General features: G+C 44.0%; 1 protein-coding gene across 2 annotated transcripts in view; it reads left to right on the top strand.

The window, feature by feature from the left end:
- Nucleotides 1-25991, top strand: part of TMEM184B (transmembrane protein 184B) — a 96480-nt gene that overhangs the window by 28911 nt on the left and 41578 nt on the right. For both annotated transcript variants that reach the window (XM_075321827.1, XM_075321826.1), the window contains exons 3-5: nucleotides 14015-14248; nucleotides 21971-22136; nucleotides 22625-22715. In XM_075321827.1, the coding sequence (XP_075177942.1) occupies nucleotides 14015-14248; nucleotides 21971-22136; nucleotides 22625-22715 (491 nt within the window). The remainder of the gene's footprint in view (nucleotides 1-14014; nucleotides 14249-21970; nucleotides 22137-22624; nucleotides 22716-25991) is intronic.

Genomic DNA, 25991 nt, shown 5'->3' with positions numbered 1-25991 from the left:
GCGGGGCTAAACAGGGCTCAGTATTTGGAGAAAGCTGTGTTATCCTCCAGCGTGTGATACCAGCAGGGGGTCCTTTACTTGCAGGACCCTGGGATGTCAGTGATCTGGCCTGTGGATGGCTTTGTCCTGGTAATTGGGGCTTCGCTCTTGGTCAGGACTTGTCAGTCTTTGCTCATCACTCAGGCTTTGTTGCCAGCAGGAGTTTCTTCTAAGGTTTGACAATTGAAGAATGTAACTTTGTAGCTGACTAATAGGTACATTTATTTTCTTCTGTTGTAAATTAAAGATCCGACATATGGCCGCCTATCCACATTCCAGTAAATGGAAATGGAGGCCGGTCTGGGCTTAGTGGTTGTACTTTGGGATCGGTGTGTATGATATTTCATGTTTTTTGGATTGTACTCACTATTATCTTTGTGCCGTCGCAAGAAAGAAATGTAAAGATCTTGTGATCTGTTTCGTGCTTTGTGTTTCTGCTCTAATAATTCTTGTTGGGTTGTTTTGACCCATATTTGGTGAGCACCGTAAACCCTGATCAGCAGTGACACGAGCCGAGCTCTCTACTTAATCCCCTCATGCTGAGTCTCATTTCCCATGTTCAGAGGTCCCGTGGTGTCCGCTTATTTCTCAGTTTCTGGAAAGGAGTTGTGTAGCTAAAGCCTTGTGTGTCCATTTCAGTGTGTGCGTCTTACTTGTGCCCAAAGCCTTGGAAGTGGCGACATTAGAGCCGTACTGTTCTGCTGTTTCCTTTTCTTTTTTCCCTTCTTCCCAGGATTTCTCATTATGCAAATCAGAATTAGTTGATTTTAGTATTTTATGTCTTGTAAAACGGGTGGCAAAAAGATTAAGTAGATTGTTGCCCAAAGGAAAAAGGGAAGTTGACGGGCTAGAATTTGCCTTTATGGTGGCCACACACATTAGACGCAGTGCGATGGTTCAACAATCCGTGAACAAACGATTGGTATCCAATTGTTCCACTGGTTCAGATATACAGCCATGAAATTGTTCCAGAAAATGAAGTATTTCTCCCAGAAAATTATTGCAATTACACATTTTATTATACACACATTTATTTCCTTTGTGTGGATTGGAACAACATAAAAAAAGGCAAATTAAACATAATTTCACACAAACCCCAAAAATGGGCCAGACCAAATTTTTTTCCTTCCTCAACTTTCATATTTGGTTGTCCACCCTTTACCCTTTGAAATCTATACCATATCTGCAATCAGTCGCTTCCTATAATCATCCACAAGCTTCTCACTCCTCTCACCTGGAATTTTGAACGCTTATTTATAAACTGCTCCAGGTCTCTCATATTTGAAGGTGCCTTTTCCCAACAGCAATGTGAAGATCTCACTGCAGGTGTTCAATGGGATTTAGATCCAGACTGATTGTCATACTGGAAGACCCTTGATCTAGGACACAAACTTGCCTTTCTGGCACAGGGCACTACATTCCAACCCAAAATCATTGTTAATCTACAGATTTCATGATGCCTTGCACACAGTGAAGGAACAGAGTGGCACAGGCAGCAAAACTTCCCCATTCATCTTTGAACCTCCACCATATTTGACTGTAGGTACTGTGTTCTTTCTTTGTGGCCTCGTTTTATTTTCATTAAACCAGTAAAATGATGTTTGTCTCATCTGTCCACAAGATGCTTTCCCAGAAGGATTTTGGCTTACTTGCATACATTTTGTCTAACTGCATTTAGCTTTTTTATGTCTCTGTGTCAGCAGTGGGGTCCTCCGGGGTCTCCTGCCATAGCGTTTTATTTCATTCAAATGTGGGCGGATAGTTCACGCTGACAATGATGCACACGGAGCCTGCAGAACAGCTTGAATTTCTTTAGAACTTGATTAGGGCTGCTTATCCACCATCTGGACTATCCTGTGTTGCAGCCTTTCATCATTTTTTTTTCCATGTTCAGGGAGATTAGCTAAAGTGCCATGGGTCATAAATTTCTAGCTTTATGTTACGCATCATGGACAAAGGAACATCAAGATCTCTGAAGATGGACTTGCAACCTTGAGATTGTTGATATTTTTCAACACTTTTGGTTCACAAGTTCTCAGACAGTTCCTCCCTTCTTTCCGTTCACTGTGCTTATGACACACACAGCTGCACAATGCAAAGATTGAGCAGATCTCCCCTTTTTATCTGGTTTCAGGTGTGATTTTCATATTGCCCACACCTGTTACTTGCTACAGGTGAGTTTAATGAGCATCACATGCTGAAAACAAAGTTGGTTCACCACAATTTTGGAAAGGTGCCAACAATTTTGCCTGTCTATTTTGGGGAATTTGTGGGAAATTAAGTCCAATTTGCCTTTTTTTGTGTGTTCTAATACACTCAAAGGAAATAAATGTGTATAACAAAACATGAGTAATTGCAATAATTTTCAGGGAGAAATACATAATTTTCTGGAACAATGTCTAGGATGACAGCAAATTTTGGCAATGACTATATATGCTTTAGTCCATTAGCTATTACTGTCGCTTAACCTGGTGATGTGTCCATCAGTGATGCAAGGAAACGATCCATCCTTTAGAAAATTCTTTCAAAGAAAGATCTTTTGGACAAAGTAACATGGCCGGTTATGATCATTCAGGTAAAATGTTTATATTTACATTTTAACCAATTAAATATAATTTCGGTGTAAATCACCAATTTTTATCAGCCAAAGGCGCCTGTTCAGACGGACAGGTTTCAGTAGTTAATGAGCTCCAATTGACTATATATGTGTATTGGCTCCTTTACACATGCCCACAAAAACTGTATGGGATAAAAAAATCATAGTCCAATTATTTTTGTCCTATACAGTATAATCACACGGATGACGAGCTGCCGACAATAACTATTTTTATGTTGGCATAAATCAGGGGTGGGGAACTTTTTTGCTGCGGGGGGCCATTTGGAAATTTCTGCCAACCTTCGGGGGCCGCACAAAATTATCAATGTGAAAATGAACCAACTATATTTGGTCAAACAGTTAATTAACTCACCCCTATTGTGGTGGCCGGAGCTGCTTCTGTTTTGTGCGGCTGTGATGTTCGGCGATACTTATGTTGCTTCTCTCTTTTCCAGGTTTGTCACGGTCTGGAGCGCAGGCAACTCTTTGTGATAATAAGATTGGTAGACCATATACATCACACAGCAGACACAGGGACTGGTGTATATAAATCACAGGAGAAACATACATGACTGAAGGGGCTGTTGGCATATACATCACATAGGAGACGCTGGGACTGCTGTATATACATCACAAGAGACACCGACATCACCGAAGACACTGGGGGCACATACATCACACGAGGGGCTGGGACATGTATATGCTCCCAGCCCCCTCCTGTGATGTATATGCTTTCAGCCTCTCCTTTGATGTATATGTGCCCAGCCCCCTCCTGTGAGGTATATGCGCACAGCCTCTCCTGTCATATGTACAGCCCCAGCATCTCCAATGTGATGTACATACCCCAGTGTGTGACGTATATATCACAGGCGGGGTTGAGGCATACACATCACAGGAGACGCTGGGAGCATATCCATGGCAGGAGGCGCTGGGAGCATATACATAACAGGAGATGCTGGGGAACACACATTACTAGGTCACAGGCAGGCATAAGCATTGCTGTGGGGCACAGACGGCACACACATCACTAGTGCGACACAGAGCACTAGGGGGGGCACACAGACATCACTAAGGGAGGGGCACACAAACATCACTAAAGGGGGGGCACACAAACATCACTAAGGGGGGGGCACACAAACATCACTAAGGGGGGGGCACACAAACATCACTAAGGGGGGGGCACACAGACATCACTAAGGGGGGGTGGGGCACACAGACATCACTAAGGGGGGGCACACAGACATCACTAAGGGGGGCACACAGACATCACTAGGAGGAGACTGGGGGGCACAGACAGCACTTGGAGAGCACAGACTTCACTAGGGGGTACACTGCACTTGGGGTGGTAAGGAGCACTGGAGAGAACTCAACAGTGGGGGTGATCCACATCACTGGGGAGTCTGCACACAGCACTGCAGGGGGCACGCTGCACTAGAGAAGGGGCAGAGAGCGGGCGGCACACAGCACGTGGAGCTGCACCGGAGAAGGGGCAGAGAGCGGGCGGCACACAGCGCCGGGGAGCGGCAGCACACAGCACGTGGAGCTGCACGCTGCACCGGAGAAGGGGCAGAGAGCGGGCAGCACACAGCACTGATTGAGGCACGCTGCACAAGAGAAGGGGTGGAGAGCGGGCGGCACAATGCAGGAAACTGTGAAGCTGCTGTGGGACGGAAGCACAGAGCGCTAAACCCGCCCACAAAGTCCTAAGCTCATTGGTGCGCGCAAGCAACGCATGTGAAGCCTTAAAGGGCCGGCACCCGGTAAGACCACGGCAGTGGCCGAGCACTGCAACCCCCGGGAATCTGCCCGGAGCCGCATAAAAGGTCATGGTGGGCCGCATGCGGCCCGCGGGCCGGAGGTTCCCCACCCCTGGCATAAATGATAGTCACCCAATGGATAATCATCGTCGTTCATTGGGTGATTTGTGGCATCTTTACTCTGGACAGTAATCGGAAACGCTCTTGCAAACCCTAATTTTCTGATTATCATCCTGTCTAAATGAGCCATAGTGGATAAATCCGGCCATACACATAAGATGGCTGTTGTGTGAACAATGCTTCAGCCGATCATTCAGCCAACATACAACTCGGCCAGCGCTCCCATACAGAGGAGCCACATCTCTGCTGATAGCTCCGCTTTCTGGGACATAAGTTATCAGCAGTCCAACATCGGACATGCCCCATCAACAATTTACCCAGCAATCATTTGGCCGACACCTTCATACACATTAGGGTGTCAGCCACGCTTGTCTATTCTTATTGGGTTGGGTTGACATTAGTCTAATGTGTATGGGAGCCTTTATCTTTTTCAGCACCTTTTTCAGGAAATACAGGTACATCTCAATAAATTAGAATATCATCAAAAAGTTAATTTATTTCAGTAATTCAATACAAAAAGGCAGACGCATATATTATATAGAGTCATTACACACAGAGGGATCTATTCCTATATATTATATAGTCATTACACACAGAGGGATCTATTCCTATATATTATATAGTCATTGCACACAGAGGGATCTATTCCTATATATTATATAGTCATTACACACAGAGGGATCTATTCCTATATATTATATAGAGTCATTACACACAGAGGGATCTATTCCTATATATTATATAGTCATTACACACAGAGGAATCTACTCCTATATATTATATAGAGTCATTACACACAGAGGGATCTATTCCTATATATTATATAGAGTCATTACACACAGAGGGATCTATTCCTATATATTATATAGAGTCATTACACACAGAGGGATCTATTCCTATATATTATATAGAGTCATTACACACAGAGGGATCTATTCCTATATATTATATAGAGTCATTACACACAGAGGGATCTATTCCTATATATTATATAGAGTCATTACACACAGAGGGATCTATTCCTATATATTATATAGAGTCATTACACACAGAGGGATCTATTCCTATATATTATATAGAGTCATTACACACAGAGGGATCTATTCCTATATATTATATAGAGTCATTACACACAGAGGGATCTATTCCTATATATTATATAGAGTCATTACACACAGAGGGATCTATTCCTATATATTATAGAGTCATTACACACAGAGGGATCTATTCCTATATATTATATAGAGTCATTACACACAGAGGGATCTATTCCTATATATTATATAGAGTCATTACACACAGAGGGATCTATTCCTATATATTATATAGAGTCATTACACACAGAGGGATCTATTCCTATATATTATATAGAGTCATTACACACAGAGGGATCTATTTCAAGTGTTTTATTTCTGTTAATGTTGATGATTATGGCTTACAGCCAATGAAAACCTAAAAGTCATTATCTTAGAAAATTAAAATATTATATAAGACCAACTGAAAAAATGATTTTATCTCAGAAATGTTGGCGCCTACTGAAAAGTCTGTACAGTAAATGGGTCAATACTTGGTTGGGGCTCATTTTACATGAATTACTGCATCAATGCGGCGTGGCATGGAGGCGATCAGCCTGTGGCACTGCTGAGGTGTTATGGAAGTCCAGGTTGCTTTGATAGCATCCTTCAGCTCGTCTGCATTGTTGGGTTTGGGGTTTCTCATCTTCCTTTTGACAATACTCCATAGATTCTCTATGGGGTTTAGGTCAGGCGAGTTTGCTGGCCAATCAAGCACAGTGATATTGTGGTTATTAAACCAGGTCTTGGTACTTTTGGCAGTGTGGACAGGTGCCAAGTCCTGCTGGAAAATGAAATTTCCATCCTTAAAAAGCTTGTCGGCAGAAAGAAGCATGAAGTGCTCTAAAAATTTCCTGGTAGACGGCTGCGATGACTTTGGTCTTGATAAAACACAGTGGACCTACACCAGCAGATGACATGGCACTGATTGTGGAGACTTCACACTAGACCTCCAGCAGCTTGGATTGTGGCCTCTCCACTCTTCCTCCAGACTCTGGGACCGCGATTACCAAATGAAATGCAAAATTTACTTTCATCTAAAAACAACACCTTGGACCACTGAGCAACAGTTCAGTGCTTTTTCTCCTTGGCCCAGGTAAGACGCTTCAGGCGTTGTCTATTGCTCATGAGTGGCCTGACACAAGGAATGTGACAGTTGTAGCCCATGTCCTGGATACGTCTGTGTGTGGTGACTCTTGAGGCACTGACTCCAGCAGCGTCCACTCCTTGTGAATCTCCCCAAATGTTTGAATGGCCTTTTCTTAACAATCCGATCAAGGCTGCGGTTATCCCAGTTGCTTGTGCACCTTTTTCTACCACACTTTTTCCTTCCACTCAACTTTCCATTAATATGCTTGGATACAGCACTCTGTGAACAGCCAGCTTCTTTAGCATTAACTTTTTGTGGCTTACCCTCCTTATGGAGTGCTAATGACTGCCTTCTGGACATCTGTCAAGTCACCAGTCTTCCCCATGATTGTGTAGCCTACTGAACCAGACTAAGGGACCATTTTAAACGATAATGATAATGACTTTTGGGTTTTCATTGGCTGTAAGCCATAATCCTCAACATTAACAGAAATAAACACATGAAATAGAGCCCTCTGTGTGTAATGACTCTATATAATATATGCGTTTCACTTTTTTGTATTGAATAACTGAAATAAATTAACTTTTTTATGATATTGTAATTTATTGAGATGCACCTGTATGTCTTTTTGCCTCTGGTATTATTGAGTGAGATAATAGAGGTTTTAAGTTCAGCATTTGAGTAAAATCAAGAAGTGTAACAATTCATGTGAAGGGTGTGGATGGGCGGAGAATATACAAACTACGACTGAGCAGGTGAGTTGCTTCTTTAGGTCGCAGCTGAAATGTTGTGATATGTGTCATCTGTATTCTTATGGGGTTCTATGGACATTGGATATTGATGACTTACGCTTGGGATATGTCAGGCAGATCTGATCGGTCCAGGCCTGAAATCCCTACTGATAATTCCTGTCTTAGCCGGCTGTAAACACATAACAGAAGTGCTGTGCGCAGCTGCTGGGATCTGCGGTGTGTGGCAGCCATGGCTGAGCGCTGCTGATCTGTGGCTGCTGCTTGTTCAGCGGAGCTGAAATGTGGAGCTTTGTTCAGTGTTTACATCCTCAAAATGTGTACCTTATTGCTTATCATGCCATGCTGGAAATGATCCGCCGGGCCTGGCCTGACTTATGTAATCCCTTCCTGATGGGACTAGTGGCATTACATCCTTTACGTCTTTGTAAGAGCCATAGAAACCCCAGTCCTGCGCCGTCCATACGTGCTACCTTCCCTGCCCCGGCCTCTGGGCATATTCCCCGCTCTCTGCTCCATATACCCAGATACATCATGTCAGTCCAGCTGTAAGGACACGGAGAGCTTTGAGCCCGCTTTTACACTGTGATCCATCAGTTGTGATATTTCTATTTTATGATCCTTGTTACTCATAACAAATACTATAATAAGTTTCCATTTATTTAGTCCCATTCTGGGAAAGCTGCAATAAAAGCTCCCTTGAGGTCTGTGCTTGGTGAACTATTTTCAAAGCTTTAGCCCAAGAGCAAAGTTTCTTTCCATGTCCGTGCCGAAATCTGTGCTCTGTTACTTGACTGATTTAAAGGGAACCTGTCATCAGGAAATATCTACCTGGCTGGAGCCATAGCTGTATTCTTCAGGTAAATACCATTTGGACATGTTCAGCTGCAGGGAGAACGTGGAGTTGTTTTCCTCCTGCAGCTGCTCACTTCAAGGCATCTGGGTAGTGTCAGAGGTTGTTTTCAGTCATTGCTCTGTACACAGCGAGTGTGCTGGGATCGCGCTGATTCTTGGCTGTGCGCTGCACACACTTTTTTTTTAGCAGAATGTCCATCAAGGAAGCGGGGAGCGTGATTACAGTGCACTCACTGTGTATTGTGTACTGACAGCAGGCGGCGTGTATGATGGCTGAAAGCGAGCGGCTGCAGGGAAAATATAACTTCATTCTTTCTCTGGACTCTATCATTCAGTGAAACTGTTTCATGTTTCAATCAGTATTTTCTTATAAATGACCAGTTCCCTTTTTAATCCGCTTCTGTTTATTTGAAAAAAATAAAGTAAATACACATAAATATTTTCAATATCGCTGTATTTATAGGGAATCTGTCAGACTTTTTTTAGATATGTAATCGAGAGTAGCATGATCAAGGGGTGGAGACGCTCATTCCAGCAATGTCAGTAATTAGGCTCTGTGTTCCTGTTTCAATAAAATTAGTGTTTTATGAGCAGGAGATTATCACTATAGGATTAGGTGTCTGGTGCCTCCTGGTCCAACCACACCACCAGCACTGATTAGCAGCTTTCTATCAATATACAGTGTACATAGAAATCTGCCAATCAGTGGTGTAGGTGGGACTATGCAGGGCTCTGTATTCCGAGCACTGCTATATCTGCAGCAAACAAAACCGATTGTAACAATAACCGCATGCGGGCCAGGATGTGACTCATTGCAGGAATCGGGGACTCAGCCCTTATATCATGCTGCTCTCAGATTACATAGCAAAAAAATAAAACATTAAAGATGCAAAATGTGTGCAATATATGCATGTATAAAAATATTAAATATCTCTCAATTTTTCCACTGGCCACTAAGCCTAATGCTGAACTTATTTGCACAGGACGGCACACTAACATATGCAACAATGGGCTGATTGTGACTCTTTGACCCCCAGAATACAGCTTTCTTAGCATGAAGTGATAAGGGTAAAGGTCAATGTGCAGGGAGTGGGAGGAGGTAAGCTGTGACATCACCTATTGAGCAGAGTAGATCAGGTTATCTGGATAACAGATCGTGGAAGGTCTGCAAGCCATGTCATATGAAGACCGGTTACAAGAACTAGGAATGTGTAGTTTTCAAAAGAGAAGGCTGAGAGGAGACTTAATAGCTGTCTACAAATATCTGAAAGGTCACAGTGCAGAGGGAACTACCCTATTCCCATTAGCACAAGGAAGTACAAGAAGCAATGGGAGGAAACTAAAAGGAAAGAGATTCAGATTAGACATTAGGAAAAACTTTCTGACAATGAGGGTAATCAGAGAGTGGAATAGGCTGCCACGGGAGGTGGTGAGCTCTCCATCAATGGAAATATTCGAGTGGAAACTGGATAAACATATAGCTGGGATGATTTAGGAAAACCTGCACTCGCAGGGGGTTGGACCCGATGGCCCTTGAGGTCCCTTCCAGCTCTACCATTCTATGACTCTATGATCTACTGTATTATACAACTTTCTGTAATTGTGATCCTGTCTGCGATGAGACTGCTGAAAAGTCATCTGTATAGAATATGAAGTATGAGTCTAGTATTAAGGCCCTGTCACACACACAGATAAATCTTTGGCAGATCTGTGGTTGCAGTGAAATTGTGGACAATCAGTGGCAGGTTTGTGGCTGTGTACAAATGGAACAATATGTCCATGATTTCACTGCAACCACAGATCTGCCAAATATTTATCTCTGTGTGTGACGGGGCCTTTAGGCCTAGTAGACAGTGTGGAGAATCACCAAGAACACCGATATAAAGGCAATATATTTTATTAGAAACAAATAAAATTGATGACAAAACATGGTGTTAATACGGCAGAAACAAGACCTAGTAGACAGTGTGAAAATTGTGAGATTCTGGAGCTATATATTTTTCATATTCATATACAGTATACATTTTTATATTTTTTTAAGTAACATTTTAAAAAAAAAAAAATGATTCCCACAATCAGTAATGTTTTGGTGACACAGTAGTATGAAGCTTGTGTAGGTTTAAAAAAAAAACCCTACACAAACAATGATCATGTCCGCAGCTTAGAGCGGCTGATGATGCTTTGTTATCCTAAGCGGATAAAATGCCGTCTTTCCCTTTAAAAATCCCACAATCCCTTTCTTTTCACATTAAAAGCTTCAGATAAATCTCTCTGAAGGATTAATTAATAGCAGATAGAATTCCTCCGCTGAGATTCCTGCTGTATTAATGGCTGGCGAGTGAGCGGCCTTTCTCCATCATTGATTATTCCTCTCTGTAATGGTATTGTAGTAATCTCTCTAACGCGGCTGAATCTTCACCACTTTCCTGCACATGACATGAGGCTATAAATACGGCTCCCAGCACAGTCAGGAGGGACACATGTTACATGGTAACCGTGCTGGGCCTTGTGAGAGCAGAGCAACCTAGTAAGAAAATGTGGCGGGGACTCAGCTCTACACCATGGATGGTCTCCTGCAATCTAATCTATACAGCACACGTCCCAGGTTTTAAAGGGAACCTGTCACAAGAAATTTTGCACTAAACCTAAAAGATTCCCCCTCTGCAGCTCCTGGGCTGCATTCTAGCAATGTTCCTGTTGTTTATGTGCCCCCTTTCTGACCAAAATAAAGACTTTATAAAGTGGTACCTTTCTGTATTCAGATCTGGATAATGGTACACGGGGGCGGGCTCTCTGGTGTCCGTTAGTCTGCCTCCCTGTCGCTTTAGGCCGTCCCCCATTGCGCAATTTCAAAGAGGTAACGTGAGGTAAACTGGCCAGCGCTTGCGCAGAACGGTCGAGGAGGCGGTGAAAGCGCGACCACGAGATTATGGGCGGGTACTTGCTGATGAAAGTCAGCTCCGCCCATAATCTCGCGCATGCGCAACACGTCACCAGCGGTCACACTGTGCACATTGCACAGTCCCGTGAGAGTGGCACGGCGCATGCGCGAGATTATGGGCGGCCACTGGAGAGCAACACACAATTTCCTAAATGTTATCAAGCAGGTCATAGACAACAATGGATGCAAGTAGTTTCTTAGAATGATCATAATTATGTAAATTAGAATCCCAATATCAAGTGATTTAATATAGAATCTACTCCAAATACTCTTATAAATACGGTACATTGGGTAAAAAAACACGTACAGGAGACTTATTCATGAATATAAAAAATTTAATTTTTATTTAAACATACATAAAGCTAAAAGTTATGAGGTAGTCAATTTCCATATAGATTACAAATATGAGGTAGTAAATCAGACTGTATCACACCCACCTGGAGACAGGCAGGTAGCACCTCACATCCACTCCATGTATCTCTTAATATCATAACAAATTAAATGTCAGTACTCTGTATTTTATACATGCAGAAACACCATAGGGTATATAGCTTCAATGTAAAGTAAATAATATTTCATGTCAAGCACTTACCCATGGTGTACGGATGGAGGTATACACTGCTAGTCAGGTGGGGAGATATCCAGGTCCCGAACGAGCGTGTCGCGTTGGCTTCTTCAGCGGGACACAGAATTTCCTAAATGTTGCAGTCATGGTAAACTCGCAGCATTTATTCTTACGCACATAATAAAAATGTAAATGAGATAAATGAAAAGGAACACTGATCAAAATTAGAGAACACTTTCACATACCTGCAAGTTGTTGGTATTAATCTGTCACTGGGTTCTAATTTCCTTAATTATCTGCAAACCCTATGTAACTGGTAGCCTAACTTTACAGTTTGCACTGACTTTGCGAAAATGGTGCCATTCCAAAGTGACTGAAACCCTCCGGCAGCAGGTTGTCCAGATGAAGGCCAAGGGGATGACCCCATCAGCCATAGCAAGAGAAGTTGGTTTACAACATCACAAACTCTTTCAGGTTTCCCAAGAAGGCTTGTCACCCTTGAAAGACAAATTCAAGAGAGGACAGGATAATGCAGAGACTCTCCATTGCTAATCATCTCAACACTGCAGCTAGAATTGCTCACCAGTTCAGCACTGAACAGGGTAAGGATCGGTCTCATCATACAGTGTCACGACGTTAAAGAGGATTTGGACTGAAAGCCCACTCTGCAGTGACCAAACCTCTCATTAGCAGAAAGAATCAAAAGGCTAGACTCCCCTTTGGTGAGGAGCATGTTGTGTGGACAGAGGAGAAGAGGTCCATAGGTAATTTTAGTGATGAAAGCAATTTTAATTTATTTGCGTCTGATGGGAAACATTATGTTCGTCGAAAAACTGGGGAAAGACTGAACCCACAGTGTGTTAAGACATCAGTGAAAGGTGACGGAGGAAGTGTCATGGTTTGGGGAATGTTTTCTGCAGCAGGAGTTGGACCTCTCATAGAGCTACATGGCAGAGTGAATGCAAGTGTGGATCAGAACCTTCTTCAATAACACCGTGGTTCCTTACTTGCGTTCATCACTCAGTCAGCCAGTAATTTTCATGCAGGACAATGCCCCCTGTCACACAGCAAAATGGGGAAAGCAGTTCCTTGTAACAGAAAACATTGAAATAATGGCCACCCAGAGTCCTGATTTAAACCCAGTAGAAAACCTCTGGAAAATCCTTGGTGACAAAGTTATGGCCAAGAAACCCACAACAGTCAAAGAACTGTGGAAGAGACTGGAAGAAGAGTGGACCAAAATCCCACCAGAGCAGTGTGAGAGACTAGCGATGTCCTGTGGCCGCAGATGTACTGAAGTCATTCACAGCGACGTCCTGTGCACGTCCTACTGATTGTGACCGTTACCTGCAGAAAATGTAGTTATAATCTTTCTCTGTCATTGTGTTCTCTAATTATGATCATAACATTTTGGGCAAAATAAAGATTTTATGTTGATAAACTTTAGATCTTTTGTAAAACACTGTTCTAGTGCATGGTTCACTCCTTACAAAAAACCTTCAAATGTTCATCAATGTAGATTACATTATGTCTGAAAAAAAACAAGTGATCATACATTGTTCTCTACTTTTGCTCTCCAGTGTAGGTGCGGGGGGCGATAAATGGGCAACTGCTGAGTCTTCTATTTCTGATTTCAGGTTTATACGGCTGTGATAGAACAATGGCCCCTGATCATCAGCACAGCGTTTTGGAACCGAGTAACGGTGTCCGTCCAGGGGATAATATGCAGTGTTCTTATTTTATGGGGGGCCCTGGAGCTATTACGTGTTCCCCGGTAGTGGAGCCCCCCTTTAGGCCTGGGAGCGTTTCAATTACACCTCACGGTCATGGTATAGTGTGTTTTCAAAGGGGTTTCTGGGATTATAGAAAGGGTGTACTTATTTTTTCTTCTTCATTCTTTAGTGCTGTATGTGATAGTGTGAATCAGTGTTGTTCCTGCCGGTTATCTGTCCGCCTGTGCAGTCTGCATTTTTGTTGCATTATGGCATTGGTTTCTCCTTTTATTTTAATTGATTTGGTCTTGTCACCTGTGGACCATCCGTCAATGATTGCACACAGCATTGATTGTACCAGGCCGGTCCTGTCCTGGCCGTGCGGGGCATTGAGGTGAATCACACTGCTGCATATATATATATCTGTTTGTCCCTGGCTTTGCTTGTGATAACCATAAAACGTCATTTCCAGCGTTTTCTCTTTTACTGATTTTCTCTTTTTTCGCCTCCGCTGCAGGTCACAATGACTATGTCCAGCTTCGGTGAGGTCTCTCAGGAGGGGACCGCCATGATCACAGGGCTGCCGGCTGCTACGGTTCCTGGCACGGAAACCCCTGCCAGCCCCAATCTGTCCCGGACGCCAGAGGAAGAACCTTTCACCTTGGAGCAGCCCATGTTCCTCATGACCACCACGGCCCAGGCCATCTCGGGGTTCTTCGTCTGGACAGCATTACTGATCACCTGCCACCAGGTAACCTGCGGCCTGACCTTCACCTGTCACACCGCACACAAGCCTGTATAATGTATAATCTCTCTCCAAATATTGAAAATTTTAAGAATTTTTTATTTTTTTGGTCAAATGTGCGTTCTATGTAACTAGAGACCGGCGTTATATTTATTGCCTTCTGTAAGGGGCTCATAGCTGCTGTATATAAGCCGTAGCTGTAAACACCTTTATTCCACCCGGTCCTTGGACAGGTGCTGCTTTGTATCATATAACACCGCTGCCGCCCAGCAACATAATAGGCACCAGCAACAGGCGACAGGTGCTCCGGTGGGGGCGTGCTTTAACCCTTTAACCGCTGTCCTAAAAGGTAACGGTATAACCGCATAGACACGCAACTGCAAAGCTCTTGGGACCTGACCCAAACCAGTGCGCCATGGTTTAAATAAATAAAATAAATAAATAAATATACACACACACACATATATATACAGTGCCTACAAGTAGTATTCAACCCCCTGCAGATTTAGCAGGTTTACACATTCGGAATTAACTTGGCATTGTGACATTTGGACTGTAGATCAGCCTGGAAGTGTGAAATGCACTGCAGCAAAAAAGAATGTTATTTCTTTTTTTTATTTTTTTTTTAAATTGTGAAAAGTTTATTCAGAGGGTCATTTATTATTCAACCCCTCAAACCACTAGAATTCTGTTTGGTTCCCCTAAAGTATTAAGAAGTATTTCAGGCACAAAGAACAATGAGCTTCACATGTTTCGATTAATTATCTCTTTTTCCAGCCTTTTCTGACTAATTAAGACCCTCCCCAAACTTGTGAACAGCACTCATACTTGGTCAACATGGGAAAGACAAAGGAGCATTCCAAGGCCATCAGAGACAAGATCGTGGAGGGTCACAAGGCTGGCAAGGGGTACAAAACCCTTTCCAAGGAGTTGGGCCTACCTGTCTCCACTGTTGGGAGCATCATCCGGAAGTGGAAGGCTTATGGAACTACTGTTAGCCTTCCACGGCCTGGACAGCCTTTGAAAGTTTCCACCCGTGCCGAGGCCAGGCTTGTCCGAAGAGTCAAGGCTAACCCAAGGACAACAAGGAAGGAGCTCCGGGAAGATCTAATGGCAGTGGGGACATTGGTTTCAGTCAATACCATAAGTAACGTACTCCACCGCAATGGTCTCCGTTCCAGATGAGCCCGTAAGGTACCTTTTTACTTTCAAAGCGTCATGTCAAGGCTCGTCTACAGTTTGCTCATGATCACTTGGAGGACTCTGAGACAGACTGGTTCAAGGTTCTCTGGTCTGATGAGACAAAGATCGAGATCTTTGGTGCCAACCACACACGTGACGTTTGGAGACTGGATGGCACTGCATACGACCCCAAGAATACCATCCCTACAGTCAAGCATGGTGGTGGCAGCATCATGCTGTGGGGCTGTTTCTCAGCCAAGGGGCCTGGCCATCTGGTCCGCATCCATGGGAAGATGGATAGCACGGCCTACCTGGAGATTTTGGCCAAGAACCTCCGCTCCTCCATCAAGGATCTTAAGATGGGTCGTCATTTCATCTTCCAACAAGACAACGACCCAAAGCACACAGCCAAGAAAACCAAAGCCTGGTTCAAGAGGGAAAAAATCAAGGTGTTGCAGTGGCCTAGTCAGTCTCCTGACCTTAACCCAATTGAAAACTTGTGGAAGGAGCTCAAGATTAAAGTCCACATGAGACACCCAAAGAACCTAGATAACTTGGAGAAGATCTGCATGGAGGAGTGGGCCAAGATAACTCCAGAGACCTGTGCCGGCCTGATCAGGTCTTATAAAAGACGATTATTAGCTGTAATTGCAAACAAGGGTTATTCCACAAAATATTAAACCTAGGGGTTGAATAATAATTGACCCACACTTTTATGTTGAAAATGTATTAAAATTTAACTGAGCAACATAACTTGTTGGTTTGTAAGATTTATGCATCTGTTAATAAATCCTGCTCTTGTTTGAAGTTTGCAGGCTCTAACTTATTTGCATCTTATCAAACCTGCTAAATCTGCAGGGGGTTGAAGACTACTTGTAGGCACTATATATATATATATATATATATATATATATATATATATATATATATATATATATATATATATATATATATACACACGCTAAAGATGATAAAAATAATTTTATATATAATTCCTTATTATTATTATTTATATTTTATTTGTGGGTTTTTGTCTTTTTTTTTTTTTTCTGGATCAAAACAAATATTAATTGTTTAGCACCAAAGTCACAAGTTTTTGTTTTTTTTTCTTTTAATTAGTTTTATTATTTACGTTCTAGAATAATATACATTTTATGTCTGACTTGTGATCTTATTCATCCCTTTTAGCCCCCGCAACTCTTGTATCATATAGTGTCAGTATTTTTCAGTATGGATGCGTTGTGAAATGGGCAAAAAAAAAATCTGATTGGAATACATACGGGTTTTGATGAAGGTGAAAATGAAAATCCACAATGAAGCTATATGGTCACAGCGTTGTTTAAAGGGAATGTGATGCTATGTAACGAAAGATTAGTATAATGTAGAGCCAGAGACCCCGATTCCAGTGATGTGTCACTTGCTGCTCTGCCTGCTGTCATTTTGATACCATCATGGTTTTATCTGCTGCAAGTCTCTAAATACATAACCCCGCCCACAGTACTCATTAGCCATTTTTTGTGTAAACTGTACATTGACAGAAAGCTGCTAATCAGTGGTGTTTGGGGGTTACAAAGAGCAGGAGGACTAAGGCTAAGTTCACAAAGTGCGTTTTTGCGCGTTTTTCGGGTGCGTTTTTGCTCAGAAAACTGCATTACTTTGCTTCCCCAGCAAAGTCTGATTTTTCATTTTTGATGTCTGCACACAGCGGTTTGTTTTAGCTGCATGTCAATTATTTTTGAGTTTTTCACTGCGTTTTCCACCCATTGAGTTCAATGAGATGTTCAAAAACGCAATGAAAACCGCAAATTGCAAATATAGCTGCATTTTAGTGCGTTTTTATGACTAAAGATCTAAACGCCGGGGGTGGGTAGTAAAGTGACATGTACAGGAAGAGGATTCCTTCTGTCAGTAAACACAGAAGCGTGAATCCTCCCGGTACCGCCACCGCTGCTTTCATTTCCCGCCCGGTGCCATGTCCGCTCCCGTGCAGGAGGTGGAAGCGGCTGCTAAATCAAAAGTGACCAGTAGAAAAATCACATACTCACCTGTCTGCAGATTCCTGGTGCCATGTCCGTTCCCAGCTCCTCTCCCAGTACCGCCACCCCCGCTCCGGCTGTGTGCCATCTCCCAGGCACGTACGATAGCTGCAGGACCTGGCGGTGATCACCTGATGCGGTCACCTGACGCATCAGCTGATCGTAAGTCTTGCGGTGACGCCTGCTTTTTACCACCCAGCCGGCTATCAGCTGATGTCGTTAGGAGACTTCATCACTGATTAGGCAGCGTTCGGACGGCAGTCAGCACGGACGTGTGTAGTTGTTTTGTTTTTTTGCACTGATGCATGAGCCTAGACTGTACGGCGAGCGAGCGACGAGTGACTGATTCCCCGGCGCTTGCAGTCAGTTAATGACAGCTGCAGACAGGCCGGGGTGATCTCCGGAGTTCAGGTGAGAGCTCTGGCGATCACCCCGGCCTGTCTACAGCTGTCATGAACTGAACCGCAAGTGCCGGGGAATCAATCACTCGGCGCTCGCTGTAAAGTCCAGACTGCACTCTGGAGCTCAGGTGACAGCTCCGGAGTGCAATGCAGGTACCTGAATCCAGGACTGGCATTACTGGAGTTTCCTCCGGTAGCCAGTCCAACGCTGCACAGACGTGTGTAGTTTTTTTTGTTGTTTTTTTTTGTTTTTTCACTGATGCATCAACTGATTGTATAAACGGCTTTTATACAATCAGCTGATGTGTGATGTGATTCAGGCCTTGAACCTGACACATCATCTGATCGCTTTGCCTTCCAGCAAACCGATCAGATGATATTGGATCCGGATTGGACGGCGCGGGACCCTTGACCCAGGATTACTGCGGAGGGGGGTTCTTTATTTCAATAAAGATGGAGTCACTAATTGTGTTGTGTTTTATTTCTAATAAAAATATTTTTTTTTGTTTTTTTTTTTTTTATCTTTACTAGAAATTCATGGTGGCCATGTCTAATATTGGCGTGACACCATGAGCTTAGGGCCAGTTGATAATACACATCTAGCCCTAACCCCATTATTACCCAGCGAGCCACCCGGAATCAGGGCAGCTGGAAGAGTTAGATACAGTGCCAGAAGATGGCGCTTCTATGAAAGCGCCATTTTCTGGGGTGGCTGCGGACTGCAATTCATAGCAGGGGTGCCTAGAAAGCTTGGGCACCCTGCATTGCGGATTCCAATCCCCAGCTGCCTAGTTGTACCTGGCTGGATACAAAAATTGGGCGAAGCCCCCGTCTTTATTTTTTTTTTTTTTTTATTATTTCATGAAATTCATGAAATAATTAAAATAAAAGGGCTTACCTATATTTTTGGTTCCCAGCCGGGTACAAATAGGCAGCTGGGGGTTGAGGGAGCCCGTACCTGCCTGCTGTACCCGGCTAGCATACAAAAATATGGCGAAGCCCACGTCATTTTTTTGGGGGGCAAAGAAATCCTGCATACAGTCCTAGAAGGAGGATGCTGAGCCTTCTAGTTCGGCAGCTGCTGTCTGCTCTCCTGCATACACTAGTGGATGGAGTATGCTGAGCCTTGTAGTTCTGCTCCCCCTGACTCTCCCTCCAGCATACAGTCCTGAATGGAGCATGCTGAGCCTTGTAGTTCTGCAGCTGTCTGCTCTCCTGCATACACTAGTGGAGAATGAAGAACATATTGAAGAAGGAAATGACATCAGACCTTTTTTCTTCTTTTTTTTTTTTTTTTTCAAGAATCTTTAATGGCAATGTTCACTGATAAAAAAAAAAAACGCATAAAAACGCAGTGAGTAAAAACACATGCGTTTTGCAGCATTTTTTTGCCGCAGGTGCGTTTTTGTGCGTTTTTTGCGGCAAAAAATGCACAATTGCAGCGTCAAAAAAACGCAGTGTGTGAACTTAGCCTAAGGGCACAAGACAGTCCCTTAGGGATAATCTCCAGCTGTAAAACACTGATTGTTATAATTTCAATACAATCAGCCTAGCAACTGACACATTGCTACAGTCAGGGTATCTCTCTGCCTCTCATCATGCTGCTCTAATTACATAGCAAAAACCTGCTGACAGATTCCCTTTACACTCATTTGGAGGGTTTTCCCTTTTTTTTTTTTTTTTTTTACTCCATTGAATAATAAAAAAACCACTAGGTTTTTTTTTTTTTTTTCCAAAAACAATGGGGAACGCTCAAAACCATGTCTGGGTGGAAAACGGCAGAAGAATGTGCAGGTCACTTTAACTACTTGATGTTTTTAGAAACCTTAAGTGATTAAAAGACAATCAAATGCCGGAACGTATGGACGGCAGCTCAGTGTTACATAGAAATGCTTGTGCTCATTCTTTTCAGCGGTTTCTGTTTGCAGCAATTCTGAATGATGTGAATTCACTTTTAAGACTTGCAGAAGATTGACACAATGCAACAGTCTAGAAAACAAAGTAGTCCAGATTTATATACAAATTACTGCCAAAAACTGACAGATACTTTTGAAAACCTATATAGATTAGCTATGGTGATATTTTTATAATAGAACTTTGCACACGAGCCGCGGGTGATTCATGGGGGCATCATTGTATGGCAGACGACGCACACTTTGTGTGATGTTCCGGTCCAGTGAGGACTGTTTGCAATGTTTGGTATAGGGAGCAGAGGAGTAAGGTGCTGGTGGATAAAGGTGCTAGTATGAATGGGACCTCAGCTGGAATAGGAACCAAACCATGGCATAATGTTTTATAAAAGGGAGCCGGTCAGTACTTTTAGGGCCAATATTCAACTGGGGTCTAGTGTTTCAGATATGCTCTGTTTCGGCATTAGGAAGTAAAAGTACTAACCATAAGGTGAGTCTATTGGCATGCGCAGTACGGAAAAGAGGCAGAAAGAACACTGCTTTACTCCACATGTGCAGGTGTACGGTCTGTGGCGCGCGCAGGCGTACGGTCTGGGGCGCGCGCAGGCGTACGGTCTGGGGCGTACGGTCTGGGGCGTGCGCAGGCGTACGGTCTGGGGCGTGCGCAGGCGTACGGTCTGGGGCGTGCGCAGGGGTACGGTTTGGGGCGTGCGCAGGGGTGTACGATCTGGGGCGTGCGCAGGGGTGTACGATCTGGGGCGTGCGAAGGGGTACGGTCTGGGGCGTGCGCAGGGGTACGGTCTGGGGCGTGCGCAGGGGTACGGTCTTTGGTGCGCGCAGGCGTACTGTTCTTTACTCCTACAATGCAAATGTTCTTTCGGTTGCTGGGCTTTTTCACCCTTGGAAATGTATAAATCCTTTTACATCACAATGGTGAGACGGCCGGTTTTGACAAGGACGTGTATGGAACGAGAAGCTGCTGGTTTCTATTAATATCATGCTCTCCATTAGATAACAGGGCTTCTGTGATACAGGTTCATATGCTGTATTCAGATAAGTTTGGAAGACTCCAATCAAAAATCATGTGCTTGAGAGTAATTGATCTCTTCACAAACTAGTAGTATGGTATATAGTGAGAAGTCATTTTTTTCATTATTATTTGTTTATAGAGCACCATTTATTTCATGGTGCTGTACATGAGGAGGCGTTACATACAGAATACAGATATAAATTAGAGTAACCAGACTAACAATGGCCGAGGGGTGGCCCTGCCCTCACAGGCTTAAGGCCCCTTTACACACTGCAACATCGCAAACGACATCGCTGTAAAGTCACCGGTTTTGTGACGTAATAGCGACCTCCCCAGCGACATTGCAGTGTGTGAAACACATCAGCGACCTGGCCCCTGCTGTGAAGTTGCTGATCACTACACATCTCTCAGGACCATTCTTTGGTCCTTTGTTTCCCGCTGTGCAGCATGATCGCTAGAACGTCTCCGTGTGTAAAGGGGCCTTTACGGCGACTTCGTTAGCGACTTCCCTTTGAAAAAGCTGCTTTACAACGTCCCCAATGACTAGCTAGGTCGTTCTGCAGGTCCGGATCGCTGTTGCGTCGTTGGCCAGGTATGCCTGTTTGACAGCTCACCAGCGACTCACCAGAGACCTTGTAGCGATCCCGGCGAGGTTGGGATCGCTGATGGGATCCCTAGAAAGTCTCAGTATGTAAAGGGGCCTTTACAGTCTAAAAACCTTTCCAGTAGGATGAGGATATTCAATTGTTCATTGTGGTGTTGTTTACTTGCAATAATTGTTTTAGCACCTATTATCATTGCTGGACTACATTGCCTTGTGCACCGCAGTCCGGCACGCCCCTTCCTGGGATTAGCAGCTCAGTGTCAATGTACAATGTCTATACAGAGCCTGGTGTGGGCGGAATTGGCTTTCTGAGATCTGCTACATTGTTACATTTTAAAAAGTCTGATTGTGTCAGAACAGCTGCACTCAGTAATATAAGTGATACATCTTTGGATTCAGACGCTCTGCCTACAACATGCTGCTTTCAGATTAAGTGCCACAAACCTACTTTATAATCCATTGTATGACACAGTAATCTGTAGTTTTTGGTGATATCTGTGCAGCTGTTGGTGATCGATAAGCAACAGAAAATAAATGTATCCTGCTGGTTGATGTCTCCCCTTAGATCTATATGCATCTGCGCTCCTACAGCTGCCCCAACGAGCAGAGACACATTGTCCGGATCCTCTTCATCGTTCCAATCTATGCCTTTGATTCCTGGCTCAGTCTTCTGTTTTTCACCAATGACCAGTACTACGTGTACTTTGACACAGTACGGGATTGCTACGAAGGTAAGTGTAATTAGACATGCCCCCCGCCCCCTCGAGGATCTCGCTCTTTCTCTGGTTTCTTCCTACGGTGCTTTCTCCTGTCCCCAGAATAAGCCGTATTCTTGCTCTTGTGCTGTCCTTGCCTTGTGCGTCTTTATATTTTGTAGTTGCAATCACTTGGGATAAGCAGATTAATACCGGGGAAGACGCTTGGCGTTCTGCTGATCTTGCTGTCGTCTTCTATTCCTCATAAGTGGGACACGTTACATGCACCGTGTACATGGACGACGTCTGTTATACCACGGCTGCGTCTTATTAAAGAGAGCGGCCAACTGTGTCTGTCAGGAATTGTTACCAGGCCGGGAGCGGGAATGCTTTTTTTTTTCCTTCTTTTTACATTTATATTTGGCGTTGCGTATGTCCATGAACACAGACGGATTTTCTTCCATCAGTTCTTGTATAATTTGTGATGCTTGGATTAGTAGATTAAGACACCTTTCTATTTGCAGCATTTGTCATCTACAATTTCTTGAGTCTTTGCTACGAGTATCTTGGAGGAGAGAGCAACATCATGACCGAGATTCGGGGGAAACCCATTGAGTGAGTATTGGGACGTGCACATGAATATAAAAGCGCGCACAATTCTTCTTTCAGCAGCATTTATTAAAATTTCTTCAAGTCATAAAGAAAAAAAATATTAGGTCAAACAATGATAAGGGATCTGCACACGGTCAGTATTTGCAACAGAAAAATCTTCTGCACATACTGGAGTGCTGGCAGGAACTACTCTACATAAAGGGAACCTGTCAGGTGCAATATGCAGGCAGATCCACGAGCAGTTCTGGGTGTATATTGCTAATCCTTGCCTAACGGTCCCTGTATACACTAGCATAGATAAAGAGATCTGTAGTAAAAGTATTTCTAAAGATCCTTTATCATATGCTAATGAGCTCAGGGACTAGTCCCAAGAGCGTAATATCCTGACCGATCCACCCTCTTAACATGTTAGCATGCCCACAGGGGTGTACTAACATGCTATTCAATTCAGCATCACCAGCGGTGACCCTCGTACCTGTGTTCCCTGTGACTGCTCTTCTGAATGCCGGCACTTCGGGTCATGCTCAGCAGACCTCTCTGAAGCCGAAACGCGTACACCAGGCTTCATACTGCGCATGTCCGGAAGTGCCTGGCATTCAGAAGCACGGTCACAGCGAACACAGGTATGCGCGGCACCGCTGGTGATGCTGAATTGAATAGCATGTTAGTACACCCCTGTGGGCATGCTAACATGTTAAGAGGGCGGCTAGTAAGGGGATACAGCGCCCTTGAGACTAGTCCCTGTGCTCATTAGCATAAGAAAAGATATTTAGAATACGTTTTCTAAAGATCTCTTTATCTATACTAGTGTATACAGGGACGGTTAAGCAGGGATTAGCAATATGTACCCAGAACTGCTCGTGATTCTGGGTCCATATTGCACATGACAGGTTCCCTTTTAAAGAGGTTGTCCCCTACTTTTACATAGATGGCGTATCCTTTAGGATAGGTTATCAGTGTAACATCGGCCAAGGTCTGACACCCCGCACCCCCGCCAATCAGCTGTTCTCGTTGGATGTGGTGGCAGCTGGAAATGCTCAGTTCCGGAGCTGCTCAGTCTTCTGATAGTAGCCACAACTAGGTACTGCACATCCGCCTCTTATTGATCTGAATGGGAGGCAGACGTGCAGTACCCGGCCACAGCCGCTATTAGAAGATAGAACAGCTCCAGAACTGAGCATTTGCGGCTGTCTGCTGCCACCATCGGCACCAAGAAGAGCTCATCGGCGGGGGTGCTGGGTGTCGGACCCCGGCCAATCTGACATTGGTGACCTATCCTTAGGATAGGCCATCAATGTAAAAGTAGTGGACAACCTCTTCAATATATGCACAGTTTGTGCAGCTTTTTTGATGCATTTTTTTTTCTATTACTTCCAATGGATGAAAACTGCTACAAAAACGCTGAAAGAATTGACAGAATCTGCTTCTGTATATACACATGTTAAAGGGAAGGTGTCGTAAAAAAAAAAAAAAATTTCAATAACTGAAAAAATCTAAAGTATTAATTTTATGTTTAAATATTTGTTTTTAATTCAGAAAAATTTAAAAAAAAATTGTTTCAGATTTTCCACTCTTAAACACTAGGGGGAGCAGCTGCTGAAATCCTACAGAAATCCTATTGTAGAAACGGCTCACATTACAGCTGCAGTAAAGTGAGCAGAATCTGCTCTCTTGTGTGTGATGCCACCTCCCCCTCCCAATCTGGGTGTTTCCAACAGGATAAGGAACTATGAAGTTTAGGATCACTGTGCTGAGCCATTTTGTTGTTGATCGTAAAGTCATTATAATATGTCTAAACGGTCACCGAAGACCGCTGCATAGTGCTCCACTGTATCCCTATGCCACGCTGCTGGCTGTCTCCCTCCCTATGCCCCGCTGGCTGTTTCACTATGCCTCACTGTATCCCGCGCCCCCATATACTGTGCTGCTGGCCGGGATCGGAGGTCTAAGGTGACATGCGGTGAGGAGGGGTGATCCTTAGTGCAGTGCCGCTCAGGCTGCAGATCACCACTCCCAGCCGCATGCACTCAGCTCAGACCTGCGCCCCAGGCAGCCTGTCATGTCAGTGATCACAGTACAAGCATCGGACGGAGGCCCGAGGTGAGTACAAGTGGGGAGGGGGGTGAGCGGCGGTGGCGGTGTAAGCGGCGGAGCGGGACGAGGGCTGAACAGCAGAGTGGGGAGCAGCGCGCCAGGATCAGTAACGGTTCAATCACCGTTGCCCGGCGTCGGTACTCACCCCATCCATCCCAGCGGGTGATGGGGGAAATGGAGCACACAGCATGGCACTGATCTCCTCCCTCTTCTGTGATCTGGACAGCCCAGGGGGCGCGTCCATTTCACAGCAGACACCTTCTCTAATGTTACTAAATGGGGTCGGAATCCGACCACGCTCTTCTATGCCCAGGGGGCTGCCATAAAGGAGGTGAGTAACTGTTGTTGCAAACACCGAAACCAAGATGGCAGCCCCCAGTGCTTCAGTAAAACTAGAATTAAATAAAAACTAAATAAACAGTGATTTTAATTTTGTATTAAAAATACTTGATTTCATAATTACTATTATTAATACAAAAATAAAAAACCGCGACACCTTCCCTTTAAGTATTTCCAGCAGATTTTTCTGCAACAAAAACCAGACTGTTGGCAGGAAAAATGCTGAGTAAAATATGCAGATTTGATGCATTTTTTCACATTCATTTGGTTAAAAAAAAGCCTTAATGGTCAACTCTGCAAGGAAAAAATAAGCAGCATGAGATTTCAGAAATGTCATTCACTTTGCTAGTGCAGTAAAATGCGGTGGCAGGGGGGGGGGGGGGGCTTTCGCTGCACAAAAATATGGTAAAAAACGTAACGTGCGAACATACCCTTAGCATATTTGCCTGTGTATATCTGTACCTGACGGCCAGGCTGATGGGAAAATACATGATTTGTGCAATCACACTGAAGGAATACGTGGCAAGCGTGAAGTAGAAGGTTCATCCGCCGACTGCGTCTTCCACCAGTTTAATACATCTCACAGTTTTATTGCATGTATTCTTTGCATTTAAAAGCCTTGTCAACCAGGCCACGCTTTGTTGTATTTATATGTGAGAAAAATTAGGTAGGAGCACTTTTGACCGTCACAGTCAATATATGCCGCTGTAACGTAGGTGACCATTCCTACAAAAAGCAAGAACCAAATGGTGCTGTAACAGCGGCATACAGGGATCTCCGGCAGTGTTGCAGCCAAAGTCCCCATCAGTTCCATACGTGCCATGCAAGCTGTAATGTGAAATGGCT

This window comes from Anomaloglossus baeobatrachus, chromosome 8 (assembly GCF_048569485.1).
Source record: "Anomaloglossus baeobatrachus isolate aAnoBae1 chromosome 8, aAnoBae1.hap1, whole genome shotgun sequence".
NCBI classification, from domain to species: Eukaryota; Metazoa; Chordata; class Amphibia; order Anura; family Aromobatidae; genus Anomaloglossus; species Anomaloglossus baeobatrachus.
Note: the sequence above shows the minus strand (reverse complement) of the source record. Positions and strands in the feature narration are given on the sequence as shown.